Source organism: Colobus angolensis, unplaced genomic scaffold (assembly GCF_000951035.1).
Source record: "Colobus angolensis palliatus isolate OR3802 unplaced genomic scaffold, Cang.pa_1.0 Scaffold57, whole genome shotgun sequence".
In the NCBI taxonomy this organism is placed as follows: domain Eukaryota; kingdom Metazoa; phylum Chordata; class Mammalia; order Primates; family Cercopithecidae; genus Colobus; species Colobus angolensis.
Window position 1 is genome coordinate 10,522,376 of NW_012119265.1, and position 19,927 is coordinate 10,542,302.

Genomic DNA, 19,927 nt, shown 5'->3' on the forward strand with positions numbered 1-19,927 from the left:
GCAGAATGTGCAGGTTTGTTACATAGGTATACATGTGCCATGGTGGTTTGCTGCACCTATCAACCCATCATCTAGGTTTTAAGCCCTGGATGCATTAGGCATTTGTCCTAGTGTTCTCCCTCCCCTAGCCCCCCACCCCCGACAGGCCCTGGTGTGTGATGTTCCCCTCCCTGTGTTCATGTGTTCTCGTTGTTCAACTCCAACTTATGGGTGAGAACATGCGGTGTTTGGTTTTCTGTTCCTGTGTTAGTTTGCTGAGAATGATGGTTTCTAGCTTCATCCATGTCCCTGCAAAGAATATGAACTCATTCTTTTTATAGCTGCATAGTATTCCATCGTGTATATATGCCACATTTTCTTTATCCTGTCTATCATTGATGGGCATTTGGGTTGGTTCCAAGTCTTTGTGGGTTCTGCTGGACTAACTGCTGGACTTGAGTAAGTGCTGATATGCATATGTGGGGGTTAAGTCCTAGAACCAATCCTCTGCATATACCAAGGACAACTGTTTTTAATACATCATAAATTTTGTGGCCAGTGCAGTGGCTCATGCCTGTAATTCTAGCACTTTGGGAGGCTGAGGTGGGCGAATCACAAGGTCAGGAATTAGAGACAAGCCTGACCAACATGGTGAAACCCTATCTTTACTAAAAATAAAAAAATTAGCCAGGCACAGTGGCATGCACCTGTAATCCCAGCTACTCAGGAGGCTGAGGCAGGAGAATCGTTTGAACCTGGGAGGTAGAGGTTGCAGTGAGCCAAGACTGCGCCATTGCATTCCAGCCTGGGCGACAGAGTGAGACTCTTTCTAAAAAAAATAATAAAAATTAAAAAAAACCTTTTGTTTGCCGCTATGTAGTTAGGATATTTGCTACTAGGATCATCAGTGAGATTGATCCTAGTAGTATAAATTACCTTCCTTGAATTTACATTATTCTCATATAATTATATGGGAAGCTTTTCCTTCTAAAATAGCTTATATAAAAGAGCAGTCACCTAGTCTTTGAAGGTTGGAAAAGGTGTATAAAACCATCTGGGTGTGATAAGTCTTTTGGAATGTTTTTCTAAATATTATTTCTGTAATAGTTATTGGTCTGTGTGTTTTGTATTTTTCTTTTTAAAATTGCTTAGTTGCTTAAACTTACTTTTTTCTCTTAGGATTTTTAAAGGTTCACTGTATATATTCTCTTATATCTCAATCAATCTTGTTGGTGGCTTATCATTAAAACATGCAGTTTTTGGCTGGGCATGGTGGCTGTATTCCTAGCACTTTGGGAGGCCAAGGCAGGTAGATCACCTAAGCCCAGGTTTAGGTGAGATCAGCCTGGGCAACCTGGTGAAACTCTGTGTTTATAAAAAATTAGAAAACTAGCTGGGTGTGGTGGTACACACCTGTAGTCTCAGTTCCTTGGGAGGCTGAGTGGGGAGGATCCCTTGAGCCTGGGTGGTCGACTCTGCAGTGAGCTGTGCACTCTAGCCTGGGAGACATTTAAAAAAAAATGCAGTTTGTATCTTCTCTTATTTTGTTATGTTTTCTTTATATTAATATTTTTATTAACAACTGCTTTTATCTTTTATAGTTCTTCCTTGTATTTTGCTTTGGTTTAAACTGTTGACATCTTAAGTTGACCATTTATCATATTAAATTTTCAGTCTTTTTTTTGCTTTCTAACATGTGCATTAAATTAATCCATGAATTTCCTTTAAGTACCACTTTAATATACCCCACAAATATATGATATGTGATGTGTTCATTATTTTTCAGTTATAAATATTTTATCATTCCAATTAGGGCTTCTTCTTTGACCCATCAATTATTTAAAAATGTGGTTTCTGGTTTCCAAAAGCATTTTTGTAATTTTTAAGAGACTTTTATTTCTAACGGTGTTGAAATTAGAATGTGGTCTAATTGTAGCTCTGAAGCTTCTGTGCTCGTGGCCTAATACAGGGCTAATTTTTGTAAATCTTCCATGTATGCATGAGATTGCTATGTATTTTGTGATTGTTTTCCAACTTTCCTTAAGCTAGTTTAATCCCTTTAATGTATTATCTTCTGTGTGTTTGTGGGGTGTTATGCAGTAAATGTTTACGCCCCCCCCAAAACACTCATTTGCTAAAACCCTAATCCTGACAGGTTGGTACTTAGAAGTAGAGTCTTTGGGAAGTAATTAGGTCATGGAGGTGGAGCCCTCATGAATGGGATTAGTGCCTTGATAAGAAAAGGCAAGGGAGTTAGTGAGCTCTCTTTCTGTCATGTGGGGATAAAAAGAGAAGTCAGCTGTCTGCAGCCCAGAAGAGGGCCCTCACCAGAGCCTAAGCATGCTGACATCCTGATTTCAGACTTCTAGCCTCAAGAACTATAAGAAATAAATTTGTGCTGTTTATAAATCACTCAGACTATGATACTTTTTTATAGCAGCATGAAATACATAAATTGGTTCTGAGCAGTGGGGTGCTGCTGTAATAAATATCTAAAAATGTGAAGGCAGCTTTGGAACTGGGTAATGGGTAGAGGCTGGAAGGGTTTTGAAGTACATGCTAGAAGATGCCAAGATTGTCACGAAGGAACTTTTAAAAGTGATTCTGGTAAGGGCTCAGAAAAGAGGAGAGGTCTAGAGAAAACTCCCATCTTCTAAGAGAATATGTAAATAATCATGTCCAGATTGTTGGTAGAAATGTGGACAGTAAAGTCCATTCTGATGAAGTCTCAGATGGAAATGAAAAAGATGTTTTTGGACAGTAGAGGAAAGTGGATCCTTTCTCAAGGACATGAGCCTTCTCCTGCCCTCAGACTGAAACTTACATCATCTGCTCTCCTGATTCTTAAACCTTTGGACTCTGGAACTTATGCTGTTGGTTCCCCTGGTTCTCAGACCTGCAAAGTCAGACTGAAACTACATCACTGGCTTTCTTGGGTTTCCAGCATGCTAACTGCAGACCTTGGCCCTTCTCAGCTCCCATGATTGCCTAAGCTAATCTCTTATAACAAATCTTTCTATACACATTTATATCCTATTGATTCTATTTCTCTGCAGAACCCTAATTTAGTATTGTACTGATTTTTAAATTCCTTTGTTCATTCACTATTGAAGCATGTGCTTTATTCTTAATAGTATAATAGACGCTAAGGGCAGAGACTAGAGAAGTATGAATTAAGACTGCAAATTCCTCAGAAATGTTCAGGGAGTCACGACTACATAAACCTATTTAGAAAATGTAAATAAGAAAAATAATAGAGGGTAAACTCTGTATGAAAATTATGAGAATGAATGGAACAAAGGGTATTATTATACCTAGGGCAATTTTTTGTTCAGTGGTGCCAGGCTTGTTTTTAGGTGGTTGAATGCCTAAAAAGTCGAGGTGCTTTTTGTGGAGCCCCATGAAACTTTAATGGATTTATTTTCATCATGAATCAGGAACCATTTTATCAGTGGAAAATATGAGTAGATTATGGAAGCCATTTAACAGGCACAGCCATGGATGTGCATATCCATGACTGAACAAGCTGGAGAAAGAAACATAATTAGCTATTTCCAAGTTTCTTTGTTAATATTCATTTGTTTTATTACCTGCTTGTTCTTGTCAGCATGTGTGTGATAACAGGCATCCATGGCGTAGAAGTGTTAGGGGGAAAAGTGAACATTTAGAAAACCTTTTCCATTTTTCTTCTTGCAAATGGAGAAAAGTTATTTATTATTAGATTTTATAGGGAATCATTTGGAGGCTGCTATTCCAGTATGAGCACACCACAACCAAATATCTGATCTACAGATTGTATGATTTTTTTTTTGTTTGTTTGGAATATGGCTTTTAAAAAAGGTGTTACTTAGTAAAGTGATTTTTTTCTTTTTTTTTTTTGAGATAGAGTCTCACTATGTCATCCAGGCTGGAGTGCAGTGGCATGATCATGGCTCATTGCAGCCTCAATCTCCCAGGCTCAAGTGATCCTCCCACCTCGGCCTTAGTAGTAGCTGGGACCACAGGTGTGTGCCATCATGCTCAGCTAATTTTTGTATTTTTTTTGTAGAGGCACAGTTTCCTCATGTTGCCCAGCCTGGTTTCAAACTCCTGGGCTCAGATGATGTGCCTGCCTTGGCCTCCCAAAGTGCTGGGATTACAGATGTGAGCCACCGTGCCTGGCCAGTGAGTCTCTTCTTCTTCTTCTTCTTCTTCTCCTTCTCCTTCTCCTTCTCCTTCTCCTCCTCCTCCTCCTCCTCCTCCTCCTCCTCCTCCTTCTCCTTCTCTTCTTTCTCCTTCTCCTTCTCCCTCTTCTCCTTCTCCCTCTTCTCCTTCTCCTTCTCCTCCTCCTCCTCCTCCTCCTCCTTCTCTTCTTTCTCCTTCTCCTTCTCCCTCTTCTCCTTCTCCTTCTCCTCCTCCTCCTCCTCGTCCTCCTCCCCCTCCCCCTCCTCCTTTCTTTCTTCTTTCTTCTTTCTTCTCCTTCTTCTTCTCCTTCTTCTTCTCCTTCTCCTCCTTCTCCCTCCTCCCTCCTCCCTCCTCCCTCCTCCTTCTTCCTTCTCTTTCTTTCTTCTTCTTCTTCTTTTTTGAGATGGAGTCTTGCTCTGTCGCCCAGGCTGAAGTACACTGGCACGATCTCGGCTCACTGCAAGCTCCGCCTCCCGGGTTCACGCCATTCTCCTGCCTCAGCCTCCTGAGTAGCTGGGACTACAGGAGCCCACCACCACACCCGGCTGATTTTTTGTGTTTTTAGTAGAGACGGGGTTTCACTGTGTTAGCCAGGATGGTCTCAATCGCTTAACCTTGTGATCTGCCCATCTTGGCCTCCCAAAGTGCTAGGATTATAGGCGTGAGCCACCGCGCCTGGCCGAGTCTATTTTTAATATTCAGTCTATTTATTTTCAGTTGTTGTGATGTATTTGGATATATTCACTATAGAGTTGATGCTGAGGAGAGTTTGTAACTGCCTCATAGAAATTATCTCTGTGGCTTGACTTGGCTCTATTGTGAGATAAAAGAATGACTTTAGAAATTGCCTTGAGGATGATTTACAGCATGGGATGGGAAGACTAGTGAATGAACTGAACAGCTAGAAAGCCAGAAACTCACAACACCTGAAAATTGCCTGAGCCGTTCATGATCTTTTTCAACCTGTTTACACATCCCAGGCCCTTCATTTTAGTATGTATGGCAGTGAGATTAAAAAAAAAATCTTTCTAATCAGAGAATTTGTAAATTAAAATGTTGACTCAACATTTGCTTGTAAGGATTCATTGGAGTGATAGAGAAATATTGGGGGTTTGGGGAAAGAAAGCAAGAACAACCATTTGGTTTTGTGTTTTCTCTGCATGTGCAGAAATTTAATTATCAGGTCACCTCAGTTCTCAGCAGAGTAAATTACAGTCTTGGCCATTAATTTGTATGCAAATGCCACCACAGTAGGAAAACAACACAACACTTGGGTCCTATCAAGCAATTCCCTTGTAGGAGGCATACAAATGAGAGAGCAGAGCTTAGACGAGTTAGAGAGGCTGACAGTTTCACACTTGCTTTTGTCTAGGTGAGTCTTTTTGCAGTGATGAAACAGTTTAGAGTAATCATCAAAGCCAAATGTTCGGAAAACATTGGTAGTTGAGAGAGTCCTTGAAGTGAGAAACGAGGGCCCAGTGAATCTGAGTACAGACATGGATCTGTTTAGAACACTACCTACAGTTGAGGGTTTTGTGATCCCTGCAGTCAGAACCAATCACCCTACCTCTCAGTACTTTCATCATGGCTCTTGTTTTATCTTTGATAGGTTTGGCCTCGTGGGGAAAGAAAATAAGCCTCAAAGAAGCTAGAGGAGCCCCTTGATATAGGGTGCATCCCTTAGGTAAATAATCAGCAACCCAAATCCCTGCTCAAAGATGCAAGGACAACTTGGGGCTGACATAGGTGTATTGGTCAGGGTTCTCTAGAGGAACAAAGATAATAGGATGGATGTGTATATAAAGGGGAGTTTATTAAGAAGTACTGACTCACATGATCACAAGGTAAAGTTCTGCAATAGGCTATCTGCAAGCTGAGGAGCAAGGAAGCCAGTCCAAGTCCCAAAACCTCAAAAGTAGTGAAACCAACAATGCAGCCTTCAGTCTGTGGTCGAAAATCCAAGAGTCCCAAAGCTGAAGAACTTGGAGTCCGATGTTCAAGGGCAGGAAGCATTCAGCATGGAAGAAATATGGAGGCTGGAAGACTCAGCCAGTGTAGTTTTTCCACGTTCTTCCACCTGCTTTTTATTCTGGCCATGGTGGAAGCTGATTAGATGGTTCCTGCCCAGACTGAGGGTAGGGCTGCCTTTCCCAGTTCACTGACTCAAATGTTAATCTCTTTTGGCAACACCCTCACAGATATACCCAGGAACAATACTTTGCATCCTTCAGTCCAATCAAGTTGACAATATTAACCATCACAATAGGTAAACACTTTTTTCTCGTGGGCGTAAATATAGTGGGCTGAATATGGCACCAGAAGGGCCCAGGTGGTAGTATCATTGTCTGTATTCACAGTTAGTTGGGTTTGACCTTAGTTCGTGGCTGTTGGGACAGGGAAGAGGGTCCAATAACTAGAGACATGGGGGCGGGGTCAGACAAGTAAGCTGTGGGCTGGATTTAAAGGCTTATCTAGGAGCTCACAATATAAATAGGAATGCCAGAAGAACTTCCCAGGTAAATACAGTAGGGAGTAGAGAAATGCAACATTTCATGGGTACTCAGCCTTCTTTCCTAGGTTTAGAGCAGGAAGACAAGTGCTTATTGGCTCATGACTTATGGATTTGAGCTTTCTCAACTGCACGGAAATGACTTTATGTGGGGAAAATTTGAGTCACTAAGGGGAGATCATCTGGGTCTTGCAATGGGAAGAGGTAAGGCTGCTATAAGATACAGATTTCTTGTAAGCCACCATTAAAAAAACTCCATTGAGTCACAACTGAAGTACAATAAACTGCACATACATAAAGTACACAAGTTGATGAGTTTTCACATATTGTACTTGTGAAACAAATGCCACAGTCAAGAAAACATATATTTACATTACTCCAAAAATTTCCTCTTGCCTCTTTGTAATCCATCTCTCTCTCTAACCCCACCCCAGGCAACCATGGATCAGTTTTCTGTCACTATATATTATTTCGAATTTTTAGATTATTATATAAATGGAGTTATATAATGCACATTTTTTTCACCTTTTTTCCCATTCAGTTTAATGCTTTTGAGATTCATTCATGTTGTTGCAGGTAATAAATAGTTCCTTCCTTTTGATTTCTGAGTAGTATTCCATTGTATTGATATACCACAATTTGTTTATCTGTTCATGTGTTGCCAGGCTTTTCTTTGCTTCCAGATTTTGACTATTGCACATGAAACGTCTATGAACATGTGTAAGTCTTTGTGTGAACAGTGTCTTTGTTTTTCTTGGGAAAATATCTGGGAATGGGTGGCTAGGTTATATGGTCAAATGTATGTTATGTTGAAATTCTTTTTTTTTTTTTTGAGAAGGAGTCTCGCTCTGTCACCCAGGCTGGAGTGCAGTGGTACAATCTCAGCTCACTGCAACTTCCACCTCTCATGTTCAAGTGATTCTCCTGCCTCAGCCTCCAGAGTAGCTGGGATTACAGGCATGTGTCACCATGCCCAGCTAACTTTTATATTTTTTAGTAGAGAAAGGGTTTCACCATGCTGGCCAGCCTGGTCTCAACCTCTGATCTTAGTTGATCTACTCGCCCTGGCGTCCCGAAGTGCTGGGATTACAGGCATGAGCCACCACACCCGGCCTAAATTCTCGGGAAACTGCCAAATAGTGTTCAAAAGTTTTATCATTTTACATTTTCACCAGGAGTGTATGAGGGCTCCAGATGCTTTGCTTCTTTGATTTTGATATGTTCAGTTTTTAAAAATTTTGTCGATAGCAAAGACATGGAATCAGCCTAAATGTCCCTCAGTGGTACACTAGATAAAGAAAATGTGGCACACATGCACCCTGGAATACATGCAGCCATAAAAAAGAATGAGATCATGTCCTTTGCTGGGACATGGATGGAGCTGGAGGCCATTGTCCTTAGCAAACGAACACAGGAGTAGAAAATCAAATACCGCATGTTCTCACTTACAAGTGGGAGCTAAATGATGAGAACACATGGACACATAGAGGGGAACAACACACACTGGGACCTTTGGGAAGGTGGAGGGTGGGAGGAGGGAGAGGATCAGGAAAAATAACTAACGGGTACTAGGCTTCATATCTGGGTGATAAAATAATCTGTACAAAAAAAAAACCCCATGATACAAGTTTACCTATGTAACAAACCTGCACACGTACCCCTGAACTTAAAAGTTAAAAAAAGAAAAGATTTTTAAAAACTGCCCTCAATTCATTGATATCTCATGTGGTTTTACTGTGTCTTACCCTGATGATCACTGATGTGGAGCATCTTTCATTTGTTTATAGGCCATTTGTACACATTAATTTATGAAGTGTCTGGATTTTTAAATTTTGTTGGTTGTGTTATTTATGAGTTGTAAAGGGTCTTTATAAATTCTAGATAGAAGCCCTTTATTTTCCCTCAGTCTATGGTTTGCCTTTTTGTAAATGACATTGTTCAAAGAACAGAAGTTTTAAATTTTGATGGAGTCAAACTTAGGACTTTTTTTCTGGTATGGTTCATGCTTTTGTATATCCTGAGGTCACAAAAGATTGCTCTGAAGTTTTTTCATGGGTGTTCTATAGTTTAAAGTTTTGCAGTTAGATTATATATATGTAGATCTACATATATACAAATTAATAAAAATCATATATATGTGTATATGTATACACATACACAACACACTCAATGTGAGATAGAAGTGTTGATGTTTCTTTTCCCAAATAGATACCCATATGCTCAAGCATCAGTTTTCGAAAATACTTTAATATTGAATTACATTGGCACTGTTGTGAAAAAATAATAGAACATATATGTGTGGTGCTATTTCTGGACTCTCTATTCTGCTTCATTGATTTATTGATCTATCCTTATAGCAAGTTGTCTTGATTTAATGTGCTATGTAGTAAGTCTTGAAATTAGATAGGTCGGTCCCCCTACTTTGTTCTTCTTAAAAATTATTTTGACTATTCTAGGTCCTTTATGTTTTCTTAAACACTTCAGAGTCTACTTGTCAAATTTGACAAAAATGTCTGTTTGGATTTTGGTTTGGATTGCATTAAATCATTATACTGGTTGAGGGAAATTAGCGTGTTAACAGTATTGAGTCTTCTGTTTTCTCTCAGTAATATTTTATTGCTTTTAGTGTGAGAGTTTTGAATGCTTTTTGCTAAATTTATTTCTAAGTATTAGTGCAGTTTGATGCTCTTTCTAAATGGAATTTTAAAAAAAATTCATATGTAATTTGTTACTAGAATATAAAAACAGAATCGATTTTTATATAATGACCTTGCCAAATTCACTAAGTAGTTCTCATAGTTGATTTTAGCTATAGGGTTTCAGTAGATTCCCTACACTCCTTTTCTTTCAAGATTGAGAAATATCCATAGAATGGTGAAATTTTTTTATCTTTTATCAGAAATTGACAATAAATTCTGTCAGCATTGTTTTCTGTATGAGTTGAGATGATTTTTTGGTTTTTCTTTTTTATTGTGTTAATTTGGTAAATTGCATCAACTTTAGTATCTTAAACCAACCTTGCATTTCTAGGGTAAACCTTATGTGATCGTAATATATAATCCTTTAAATACATTATTAGATTTCTTTTTTTAATATATTGCTGAGGATTTTTTATGACTATAATCATAAGAGATATTGGTATATGATTTTCTATACTTGTGATGTCTTGTTAAAAGGTGTTAAGGATTATGCTGACCTCTTAAAATGAGTTCAGAAATGCTCTTTCTTTCTCTTCTTTCTGTAAGAGCTGTGTAGAGATTGATATTATTTGATATTTATTGAACTCTGTATCCAAAAACTGCAGAACACACTTTTCAATTGCATGTCATTATGGTCAACTATATGTCAAGGTACGGAGATAATAAAAGACATAATATTGCATTGTGGGGTTGATAAAGTGTGAAGTTAAATATGAGATAACAATAACACAAAGGAGAGGGGAGGTAAATTATTTATACTGTTGCAAAGTACAAATCATTGTACCATGGTATAATATTGTATAATGCAATGTATAAATTTTGTAAATTGATATAACACTGTCTTAAAATAGACTGTGATTCACATAGGACACAATCCCTAGAACAACCATTGACAAAAGAAAATGCAAATAGGTATAGCCAAAGAACTTAACAGACAAATTAAAATTGAATTTTAAGCGAACAGGTTATTAACACATATATAAAGTAGTAAGAGCAACTGAAGATGAAAAAACAGACGCAACAAATAGAAAACAAACGGCAAAATGACATACCTAAACCCAACAATGTTCATACATTAAATGCAAATTAAATAAATTCTCACTTGAAAGTACAGATTGTCAAACTGAAGAAAAAAGCAAGACCCAACTGTATTATAACTATAAGAAGCATACATTAAATATAAACACAGACGGGTTGAAAATGAAAGAATTAAAAATATGAGTTATGCAAACTGAGAGCATAAGGAAGCTAGTGCAGTTACATTAATATCAGACAAAGTAGACTTGAAGACAAGGAGTATTAGGAAAAAGAAACAAGTATGTTTTATAGTGGTAAAGTGGTCAGTTCAAGAAGACACAAAATTGCAAGTGCGTATGCACCTATTAAGGGCTTAAAAATACATGAAGGAAGAAGTAACAAACTAAAAGAAGAAATAAAATTTCAAAATAAAAGTTAAAGATTTTAACACCTCTTTCTCAGTAGCTGCTAGAGCAATGAAAAAAAAAAAAAAAAAAACCCAGCAAGTATATATATAATCTGTGCTCCCTTCTTTCAGAAATTGGATCTCCTCCAATTTCTGCCTGCTCTTGCTCACCATGCCTTCAAATAGTTGACTTAAAAAATGTTGTTGTGAATTTATAATTTTTACTTGTAGAGGGGTTAGTCTGAATCACTCTGCCATTATCAGAACTGGAATTTTCAATATTGTAACTTGTTTCCTAGTACAGTGCTTTGTAGGTTACTAATTGTAATGGAAGATTTTCTGTTTGACTCACTCATGTTTAACTATTACGAGTGCCATCGCTTTGTTCGTATGTGAAATGGAGTTGTCAAAACATCTCGTGCAAGGTTTGGGCGACAAAACGGATATTTGCAGGAGGACCAGATGTTGATCTTTTTTCTGCCACTTACTAGCTATTTGATTGTACTCAAGTCTTTTAAGTGGCCTCAGCCTTAGTTTCTCTATTTGAGGTGGGGATGAGGGAGAATGAGGGAGTTGGTTTACATCAACGTTTTTAAAACTTAATGTGTCAGAGGCTTCCTTCTCCCCCCAGCATAATCTTATAAAAATACAAAGCATATTAAAACAAAATAGCCCTGATTGAAAAGAGTACAGAGCCCAACCTGTGTATTGCATCCCTTATACACCTCCATGTCTACATTGGCATTAAAGCTCCTTTGGGGAACCTTAGACTTCCTCAGGGAATAGTCTCAAAAAAAAAAAAAAAAATCAAGTCTGGGTAATTTATAAAACTATTTTCCTAACCTGTTTGAGTCCAGGAATGGCCAGATTGTGCTTTTAGAAATGTGGCCGTTTTTCCTAGGGACTAATGTGGGCAGTTGTCATTTTTGACCTCCCTTCTGCTTTTTCTTACCCTTATTTCCATCCTTATCCAACCAACATGGGCAGCCATTTGCTGTGGATATTGGAGAAATCTCATATCTAAGGGATTTCCTGAAATTGTAGTTGAAAGTAGCACTCAGGTACTGCACCACTGAGCACAACCCACCCCTACCTGTCTCTACTTCCCATCTATACAGTGTGAGCAGTACTTGCCTCCACCGCATTGCTCTATGTGGGAGGAATTAATAAGCTTGGTGCTGCTCTGATCATTTATAATTTTTTTCTCCATGTCTAAAGTAGCAGTAGACAGGCTCAAGAAATCCTCTCTTTGCATCGCCAGTTGGTAATTTTGCTTCCTTAAAAGAAGCAACAAAATGAGCAGGTGTTGGGCACTTCCCACTTCCAGGCAGTGTTGTTAGCTCCTACAGAGCACTCCACCTCCAGGCTTGGGAAAAAGCATTGTAAGGTAAGGTGGGAAGTACAACCCACACTATCAGCTCTATCTCCTCCTGCCCCAGCCCTCGTTTTTTCCACCCTTCCACTACAACAACCCTAATGGTAAGTTCTCAAAGTCAGACCCTGGGAGAGGGCACATGTTTTCCTTTGCATATAAATGCCAAACTGGAGAAAAGGATTTCCACAAAGGGCAGTGACATGGTGGGGGATGCTGATGAAGATGATGAAAATAACAATAGTAGCTAAACATTTAAAAAGTGTATCATATGCCAGACATATGCTAAGTGCCTTTATGTGATTTATCTCATTTAGTCTTCTCAACAATTTTAAGAGGTAAGGGATATAGAAATGAGGACAGTGAAGTTTAGAGAGATTAAAGGAACTTGCTTAGGTCCCAGACTTGCAAATGTAATATCCCAGTTTTAAACTCTGTCAGCGTGGCTTCACATTCTGTGCTCTTAACCACTCTAACCATGGCTGATACTACTCCCAATAGACACTTTCTGTCATACAAAGACCCCACCATCCTGTCAGTTTGGAAGATAGAGATGGCATTTCCTCTCCCCTCCTTAAACTAGAAAAAAATGATTAAAAATTAGAGAGAGAGGAACACTCGGGCTTCCTTGCAATAGGAACTTGATATTGATAGGTCATTTTTGGATACCTCTTTGACTGTGAAAGTCACGAACTGCCTGCCAGTCCAAGAAGCCCACAGCAGCACCTTGACTGTGTGTCCATAAAGGGATGAAGCTGCTGGAGTACGTGTATCAGAAAGATTGCAGGAGAGTCAGTCTTCTCTTTGGTGGCAGATGTTTAGACGATATCTGAGATATGTCTGAATTCTGTGATTGAGTGAAATGAACAGTCTTTCAGCTTCAAGGTGTATCCACATTTATGAAAATTGTGTAACTATTTTTCTATCACATTAGCAAGTTAATTGGATGAAGGTAAATTAGATAAAAAGATAAAATAAAAATTTCTATTGTCTTATTTCCTTGGTACTTAATTAGAAAGGGATTACAACTTGGTATGTATATGATGCTTCAGAAGATGCTAACTTATTGTTGAAATAAGTGTCACAACTTAGAGGAGACCTTGTGACTTTCAAAGATTAAGTTAAATGAAACCCACATCAGCTATTTAGTTGGTAGCATAGATACATTGAAAGGCAAGTAGCTGGGATCTTGCAAATAGACAAGAGCCAAATTTGAAATGTGAAAACAAACAAACCAACGAACAAACACTGGGGAGAGATTGGAAAACGCTTTGGAAAAACCATTAACTTGGAACATGGTAGACTTTAGATTGGTCCCGGTTTGGTGTGATGGTGGGCAAATCGCTTCAGCTTTTTGGCTTTGGTTTTTCTATATGAAGTAGAGGGAATAGATGCTCATGAAAATCTTTTCCAGCCCAATGTATGTAATTTTATTTTCCTGGTGATAAAACACAGTTGCATACATTTTGTCCAGAATTTAAGAAGTTTTTTCCATGGGGAAACAGATGGTAGAGGGAGCATAATGGACTATTAATAACATGGACTTCGGAGCAAGACAGCTTGGGTTTGAATCTTGGCCCACTGCTTATAAACTGTTATGACTGTGGCAAGTTATTAACCTCATTGTGCCTTAGTTTCTTCATTCATAGCCTGGGGATAATAATAGTACCTACTTCCTTAGGTTGTTGTGAGGGGTAAATAAGTTAACGTATGTCAAGTAGTAGAACAATGCCTGGCATGTGATAAATGCTGCATAAAGGATTGCTTTTATTACTGTAACAGTGCCACTATTGACTTCTATTGCTGCTCAGTGGCCTTTGCAAGATCTCTTTCCAAGAGATCGCAGGTTTCATTTTTAGACTGAGAATTCCCTGAGGTCCTTGGGGAGTGAGGCTTAGAACAGCACGTGCAGATGTATTTATAATCCCACAAGGAGCAATAAGCCTGTATGCACTCACATCTACACTACTGCCCTTTTCACTGCTCTGTTCTTCCTTTATCCATCACAAAGAAAGCACTCTTGACAGGTGTCAGGGTGGAAGCAGGAGAACTCCCTGAACCTTGCTATGAGGAGTAAGCTAGATAGGGCTCTGGCTTCTTAATGCAATGAAATCTGATGATATGCACAGTGGTTAGGGACATAGATGCTACACCTAAGTCCCAACTTTGGTAATTTCTTAAATTTGTTGCCTTATGACAAGTTACTTAACTTTTCTCTGCCTTTTGTTTCTATCTATATAATCATAATATAATTCCTACTTCATGGAATGGGTAGATGCAAATTCCCAAGAAGGTAGCTGGTTTATATGTTTAGTATATGGGAAATGTTATAAGTACTGTATGATTGTGTATCAGGCAAGGAGAATTTTCGCTCTGTGGATGATCAATGGCTCACTAAAAAAAACCAAGAACCAAATGCTAATAAATTAGTTGCAATTATTTTATAGATGGAAAGATATCCATGCATTGACTAACTCATTTGAAATGGATGACTTATGACTACTTAAATTTTAAAAATTGACCTAAAAATATAAATTAGAATGGAATCTCAGAGTTGGAAAACACTCCAGTTTTTGTCTAATCCAGACACCCCTCACATGCATGTATCTCCCCAGGTGCTTAGCTGGTCCTGTACTCTAAAGGTGGAAGTAGCTTGATTTTGTTCCTGTTGTCCCTGGATCTCTCCTATTTGCAATGGTCCATCCCATCCTAGAGTGCTATGCCCAGCACATGGAGGCATGAAGAGACTGGTCATTATGGTGGTTTTCTGATGGAATGGTATTTGCATAGCTTATTGGAGTAATGCTGGGAAATCTAGTCTCTTCTGACACTTAGGTTTTCAGGTCCTACTGTGGTGTTAGATGCAGCCAATAGAATTAAGTGAGATGACAAAGATGTACTCTTACGTTCCTGGAGAAGCTGCTCCATGAAAGAGAAGATCAGTAAAAAACAAATCGAATGTTGATGCGTGTCGGGGAAGTTTGGAGTTGGAGAATTTTAGAGCTAGAAAAGACCTGGGAGATGATGCAGACCTTTAAAATGATCCAAAAACAAGGTGTAAGAGAGGTTAAGAGACTCGGCCACAGGAACTCCACTAGTTAATGTGAGTACAGAGTGAGAGTTCTTTCCACCACCTCTCTCTGATTCTCCAGCACTGTGACTAGAAATGTGGGTGCTAGAGACTGGCTGCTTTAAATCAGATCTTGGTTCTGCTCTTAATTGGCAGTGTGATCTTCTGCCAGCTGTGTACTTCTCTCTGCCTCAATTTTCTTACTTGGAAAAATGGAAACAATCGTAAAGGTTTTGTGTGTAAGGCACTTATGACAGTGCCTGACGTATAATGAGCACTCAGTAAGTGTGTTATTATTGCTAGTCTTCCAGAGAACCCCAGGAATGTCAGCTCTCAGACAAGCCAGAGAATACACGTTTTGACCAGGCTGGTGTTTAAGAGTATTTTCTCTCACTTGAAATATGGCTTTTTATTCCTTCCTGGCTTCTGATTCAGAAGAGATCTTCAGGACCCATCTGTGAATGAACAACCATATTCTTCTCTGGAATCACTATGTGACTTTGGGATATAAAATGATTAAAAATTATTCCCCATTATTTGTGGTTTCCAATTCACATTCAGCAAATATTTACAGAGTAGTCTGCTGTGTGCCTGGATGCAAAGGTGAGCAGTCTGATGTGCTCCTAACCCTCATGGTATATGCAGGTTAGGTGGGGCAATTTGCAGTTAGATAGGTAATGCTGCCATGGCATGGGAGGGAGCACTGACAAGAGAGAACAGAAAATTGTTTTACAGCACATGCAGGGAGCTCTTAACCTGATGTAAGAGGTCAGGGAAGGACTTTCTGGAAGAAGTGATGTCTAAGCTGAGACCTCAGTGATGAGTTAGATTCCTGACTAGTGTATATAGGGGCTGGAGAAGAGTATGCTAAGCACAGGGAACCGTGTGTGTGTGTGTGTATGTGTGAGTGCATGGATATACACTCAGGCTTAGGAGAACTCTGGGTATTCACCAAGTCATTCAATATTTAACAAGTGTTTATGAACTACTTACTATGCAGCAGGCATTGTTTTACATATTGAGAGACATCAGTTAACAAAATAGGAAATATTCTTATTTTCATGGAAGTGATAGGGGAGAACAGAGAACTAAAGCTTAGCGCTATGAAGACAACTACTTAAGGGAGGATGTTCAGGGAGGACTGTAGGATGAAGTGCCAGTCAAGCTGAGACCTGCGATGTGAAGGAGCCAGACATGTAAACACCTGGGGGAGGCAGAAGGAACAACAAAGTCAAAGAGCTCAACAGCAGGAACAATCTCGGCCTGTTGGAGAAACTGAAAGAGGGCCTGTGTGCTGGTATATCAAGGTGTGGGAAAAGTGTATGAATAATTCAAAGAGTGTTTCATTAGGAGGACTGTTATCAAAAAGATAAAAGACAACGTGTGTTGGTGAGGGTATGGAGAAGAGGGAACTCTAGCACACTGTTGATGGGAATGTACATGGTTGCAGTTGTTACGGAAAACACTATGGAGGTTCCTAAATAAATTAACAATAGGCTGGGCATGGTGGCTCACGCCTGTCATCCCAACACTTTGGGAGGCCCTGGCCAACATGGTGAAACCCTGTCTCTACTTAAAAAAACAAACAAAAAAAACCTGGCTATGGTGGTGCATGCCTGTAATCTCAGCTACTCTGGTGGCTGAGGCACGAGAATTGCTTGAACCTAGGAGGCAGAGGTTGCAGTGAGCTGAGATCGTGCCACTGCACTCCAGTGTGGGTGACAGAGTGGGACTCTGTCTCAAAGAAAAGAAAAAAAATTAACAATATACTGCTATATGATCGAGAAGTCCATCTTCTGGGTATATACCTCAGGAGGTGAAATCACTACCTCATAAAGATATCTGCACTCCTATGCTCACTGCAGCATTATTCACAGTAGCGAAGATAAGGAGACAACCTAAGTGTCCGTCAATGGGCGAACGGATGAAGAAATTGTGGTACATAAATATGCCTTAGAAAGGAAGGAGATTTTTATATTGACAATGAAAGAAATATTTAAAAAACGAGATCTGTCATTTGCCCTAACATGGATGGAACTGGAGGACATTATGCTAAATGAAGTAAGCCAGACACAGAAAGAGGCATAGTGCATCATTTCACTTATATGTGGAATCTAAAAAAAAAAAGTTCAAATATACAGAAACAGAATAAAACAGTTACCAAGGGGCAGGGGGCAGGAATAGAGATGCATGTCAAAGTATACAAAATAGATATGCAGGATGCACAAGTCTACAGATCTAACCTACAAGATGTGGATTATAGTGAATGAAACTGTACGTCATTAGGGACTTTTGCTGAATAAGTAGATTTCCGCTGCTCTTGTTACACAAAAAAAGTAACTATGTGAGGTGATAGATATGTTAATTTGCTTCACTATAGGAACCATTTTACTATCTGTATGTATCCCATACCATCATGTTGTAAACCTCAAATATGTACAACTTATTTTTAAAAATCAATATTTCAAAGGTTGGATTGTTGATGCTGAGAAAGATTCAGAAAATTTCTCAATGGGTTAAAACACACACACACAATGAGTCTCTTTTCTTTTCTTTTCTTTTTTTTTTTTTTTTTGAGACGGAGTCTCACTCTGTCACCGAGCCTGGAGTTCAGTGGCTCAATCTCAGCTCACTGCAACCTCCGCTTCCTGGGTTGAAGTGATTCTCCTGCCTCAGCCTCCTGTGTAGCCAGGATTACAGGTGCCTGACACCACACCTGGCTAATTTTTGTATTTTTTGTAGAGACAGGGTTTCACCATGTTGGCCAGGCTGGTCTCGAACTCCTGACCTCAAGTGATCTGCCCACTTTGGCCACCCAACGTGCTGGGATTACAGGCATGAGCCACTGCGCCAGGTGGACTCTCTTCAAAACTAGAAAGCTTTTGGAAAATCGTGTTGTAGATACTCCTTCTCCGAAGTAGGGATTGGCTATGTGTGTTTTAATAAATGAGATGAGATGAAGAACATACATCCCATGGTCGTTGACTAGAACTGCATATAAGGCAAATGTGCTAATACACATTCTGTTTCCAGTTATGAACACATTTAAGCAACATAACAAATTAGCAGGGCTGCCTGGCTCAACATGAGAGTTCGTTATGATGACTATGGGTGTCCCAGTGATTTCTGTTGGGTTCTAGTTTTATACCGTATTTCTAATTACCTTCAGGAGCATTCTTTTCTTTGGATTCAAATTTGTGTTGCAGAAGTGTTTTACATTTTTTTCTATCCAGTTTGAGCATGCCTTTGTTCAAGCTTATTGTCCATGTTCTTCTCTTCTGTTTTCCCGGAGAGTCTATCTCTGTCTTCGAGCAAATAGGCCACACAGGAGACTCATGGCTCTTGTTTACTCCCAGTCAACAGCTTTGGGGATGACGAAGAGCTGTCCACATCTTCCGACAGTGACGAGGAGGTGATCAAACAATTTGAGATTTCCGTGTCCCGGTCCCAGAGTTTCCGTTCAGTGACATCTGAGAAAGGAAAGCAGACAGGATTGGAGCAGAAACCAAAATTCAGCCGTTTGTTGTTGACACACGGAGAAGATGGCACAGAAGTATCTGCCTGTGAAGGTATTCTTTGCCTGACACCCTTTCTTTAGACCAGGGATGGCCAATGGTAAAAGCACATCTGAATTATTCAGCCTCTGCACTCTGCATCTGAGAGTCCAGAAAGGAAAAGAAAATGAGACAGGATGCAGCACATGGAGCAAAGGGGCTGCTTTAAACCTCGCAAGGGGACTGCCATGCAGGAGGGTTGAGAGAAGGAATGGATCAGAACTGGGTGGGTCTCGAGACTAGGTTGTGGGACCCCTTTCTTTCTTATTGGCCACTTCTTCCTAAATTTAGAATAGTATTTATTGAGCTTAGCAAATCTTGTTCCCTTTTGATGAATACAAAAATTTCATGTACCTGTCCACTGACGTTGAGAGTCTGTGCCATTTCTCCCATTTAGAATCATAAAATAAGTTTTCCACATATCTGTATAACTCCAGAAGATATTTTGAAGCCTTTCTTCTAATTAGTTTGCATTATGAAAGCAATGGGTATTTTTATCTTTCAAATAAAAAAAAGTAGTGTAATAATATTAAATAGCCTTTTTCAAACAGCACATGCCCCTGCATCCTTACCCTCAGTCCCTGTAGTTTCTTACACACCCCACCTGCGTGACAATTACTGGGTAAGCACAAAGTCTTATGTCATTCTCCAGCATTATCTTCCTAAATTTACATTTCACAAAGGGGAGGGGATACTCAAAGTTAGGGTGGCCAGCTTGGGATGGTGGGCAGACCTTGTTACAGGTCCTCCTCCCCTCTCTAACATAGACCCAAAGTAACCTGGAGAGAGGATGCAAACAGAACAGTACACTATTTCTTTGTGGTTTCCCAAGCAAAGGTCAAAGTATCTATCTGACTCCTGTATGACCAGAGCCCTGAATAGACACAGCCATCGTAACAGGGAAGGGTCTGTGAAGTGTATTTGGTAAAAAAGCAAGAGAAAATGCTCTGCCACCCACCTTCGTGACCTGATCTCAGTTACCTGAGCTCTCTAACCTTTCCTTCTTTCCATTTGGGAAGGTGGTCGGTCAAATGAGGGCATAGCTGTAGATGTTCCATGTTTTCAAACCCAGACAGACAAAAAGGAGGGTGCAGAAATTGAGAGAAGATAAAAGAGGAGACATTTTGATTTGAGGATGAGCACAGGACATGCAGACA

At 39.5% G+C, this 19,927-nt stretch overlaps 1 protein-coding gene across 2 annotated transcripts in view; it reads left to right on the forward strand.

Annotated features, from left to right (window-relative positions):
* Nucleotides 1–19,927, forward strand: part of SYT16 (synaptotagmin XVI) — a 109,197-nt gene that overhangs the window by 58,464 nt on the left and 30,806 nt on the right. For both annotated transcript variants that reach the window (XM_011961957.1, XM_011961956.1), the window contains one exon: nucleotides 18,573–18,785. In XM_011961957.1, the coding sequence (XP_011817347.1) occupies nucleotides 18,573–18,785 (213 nt within the window). The remainder of the gene's footprint in view (nucleotides 1–18,572; nucleotides 18,786–19,927) is intronic.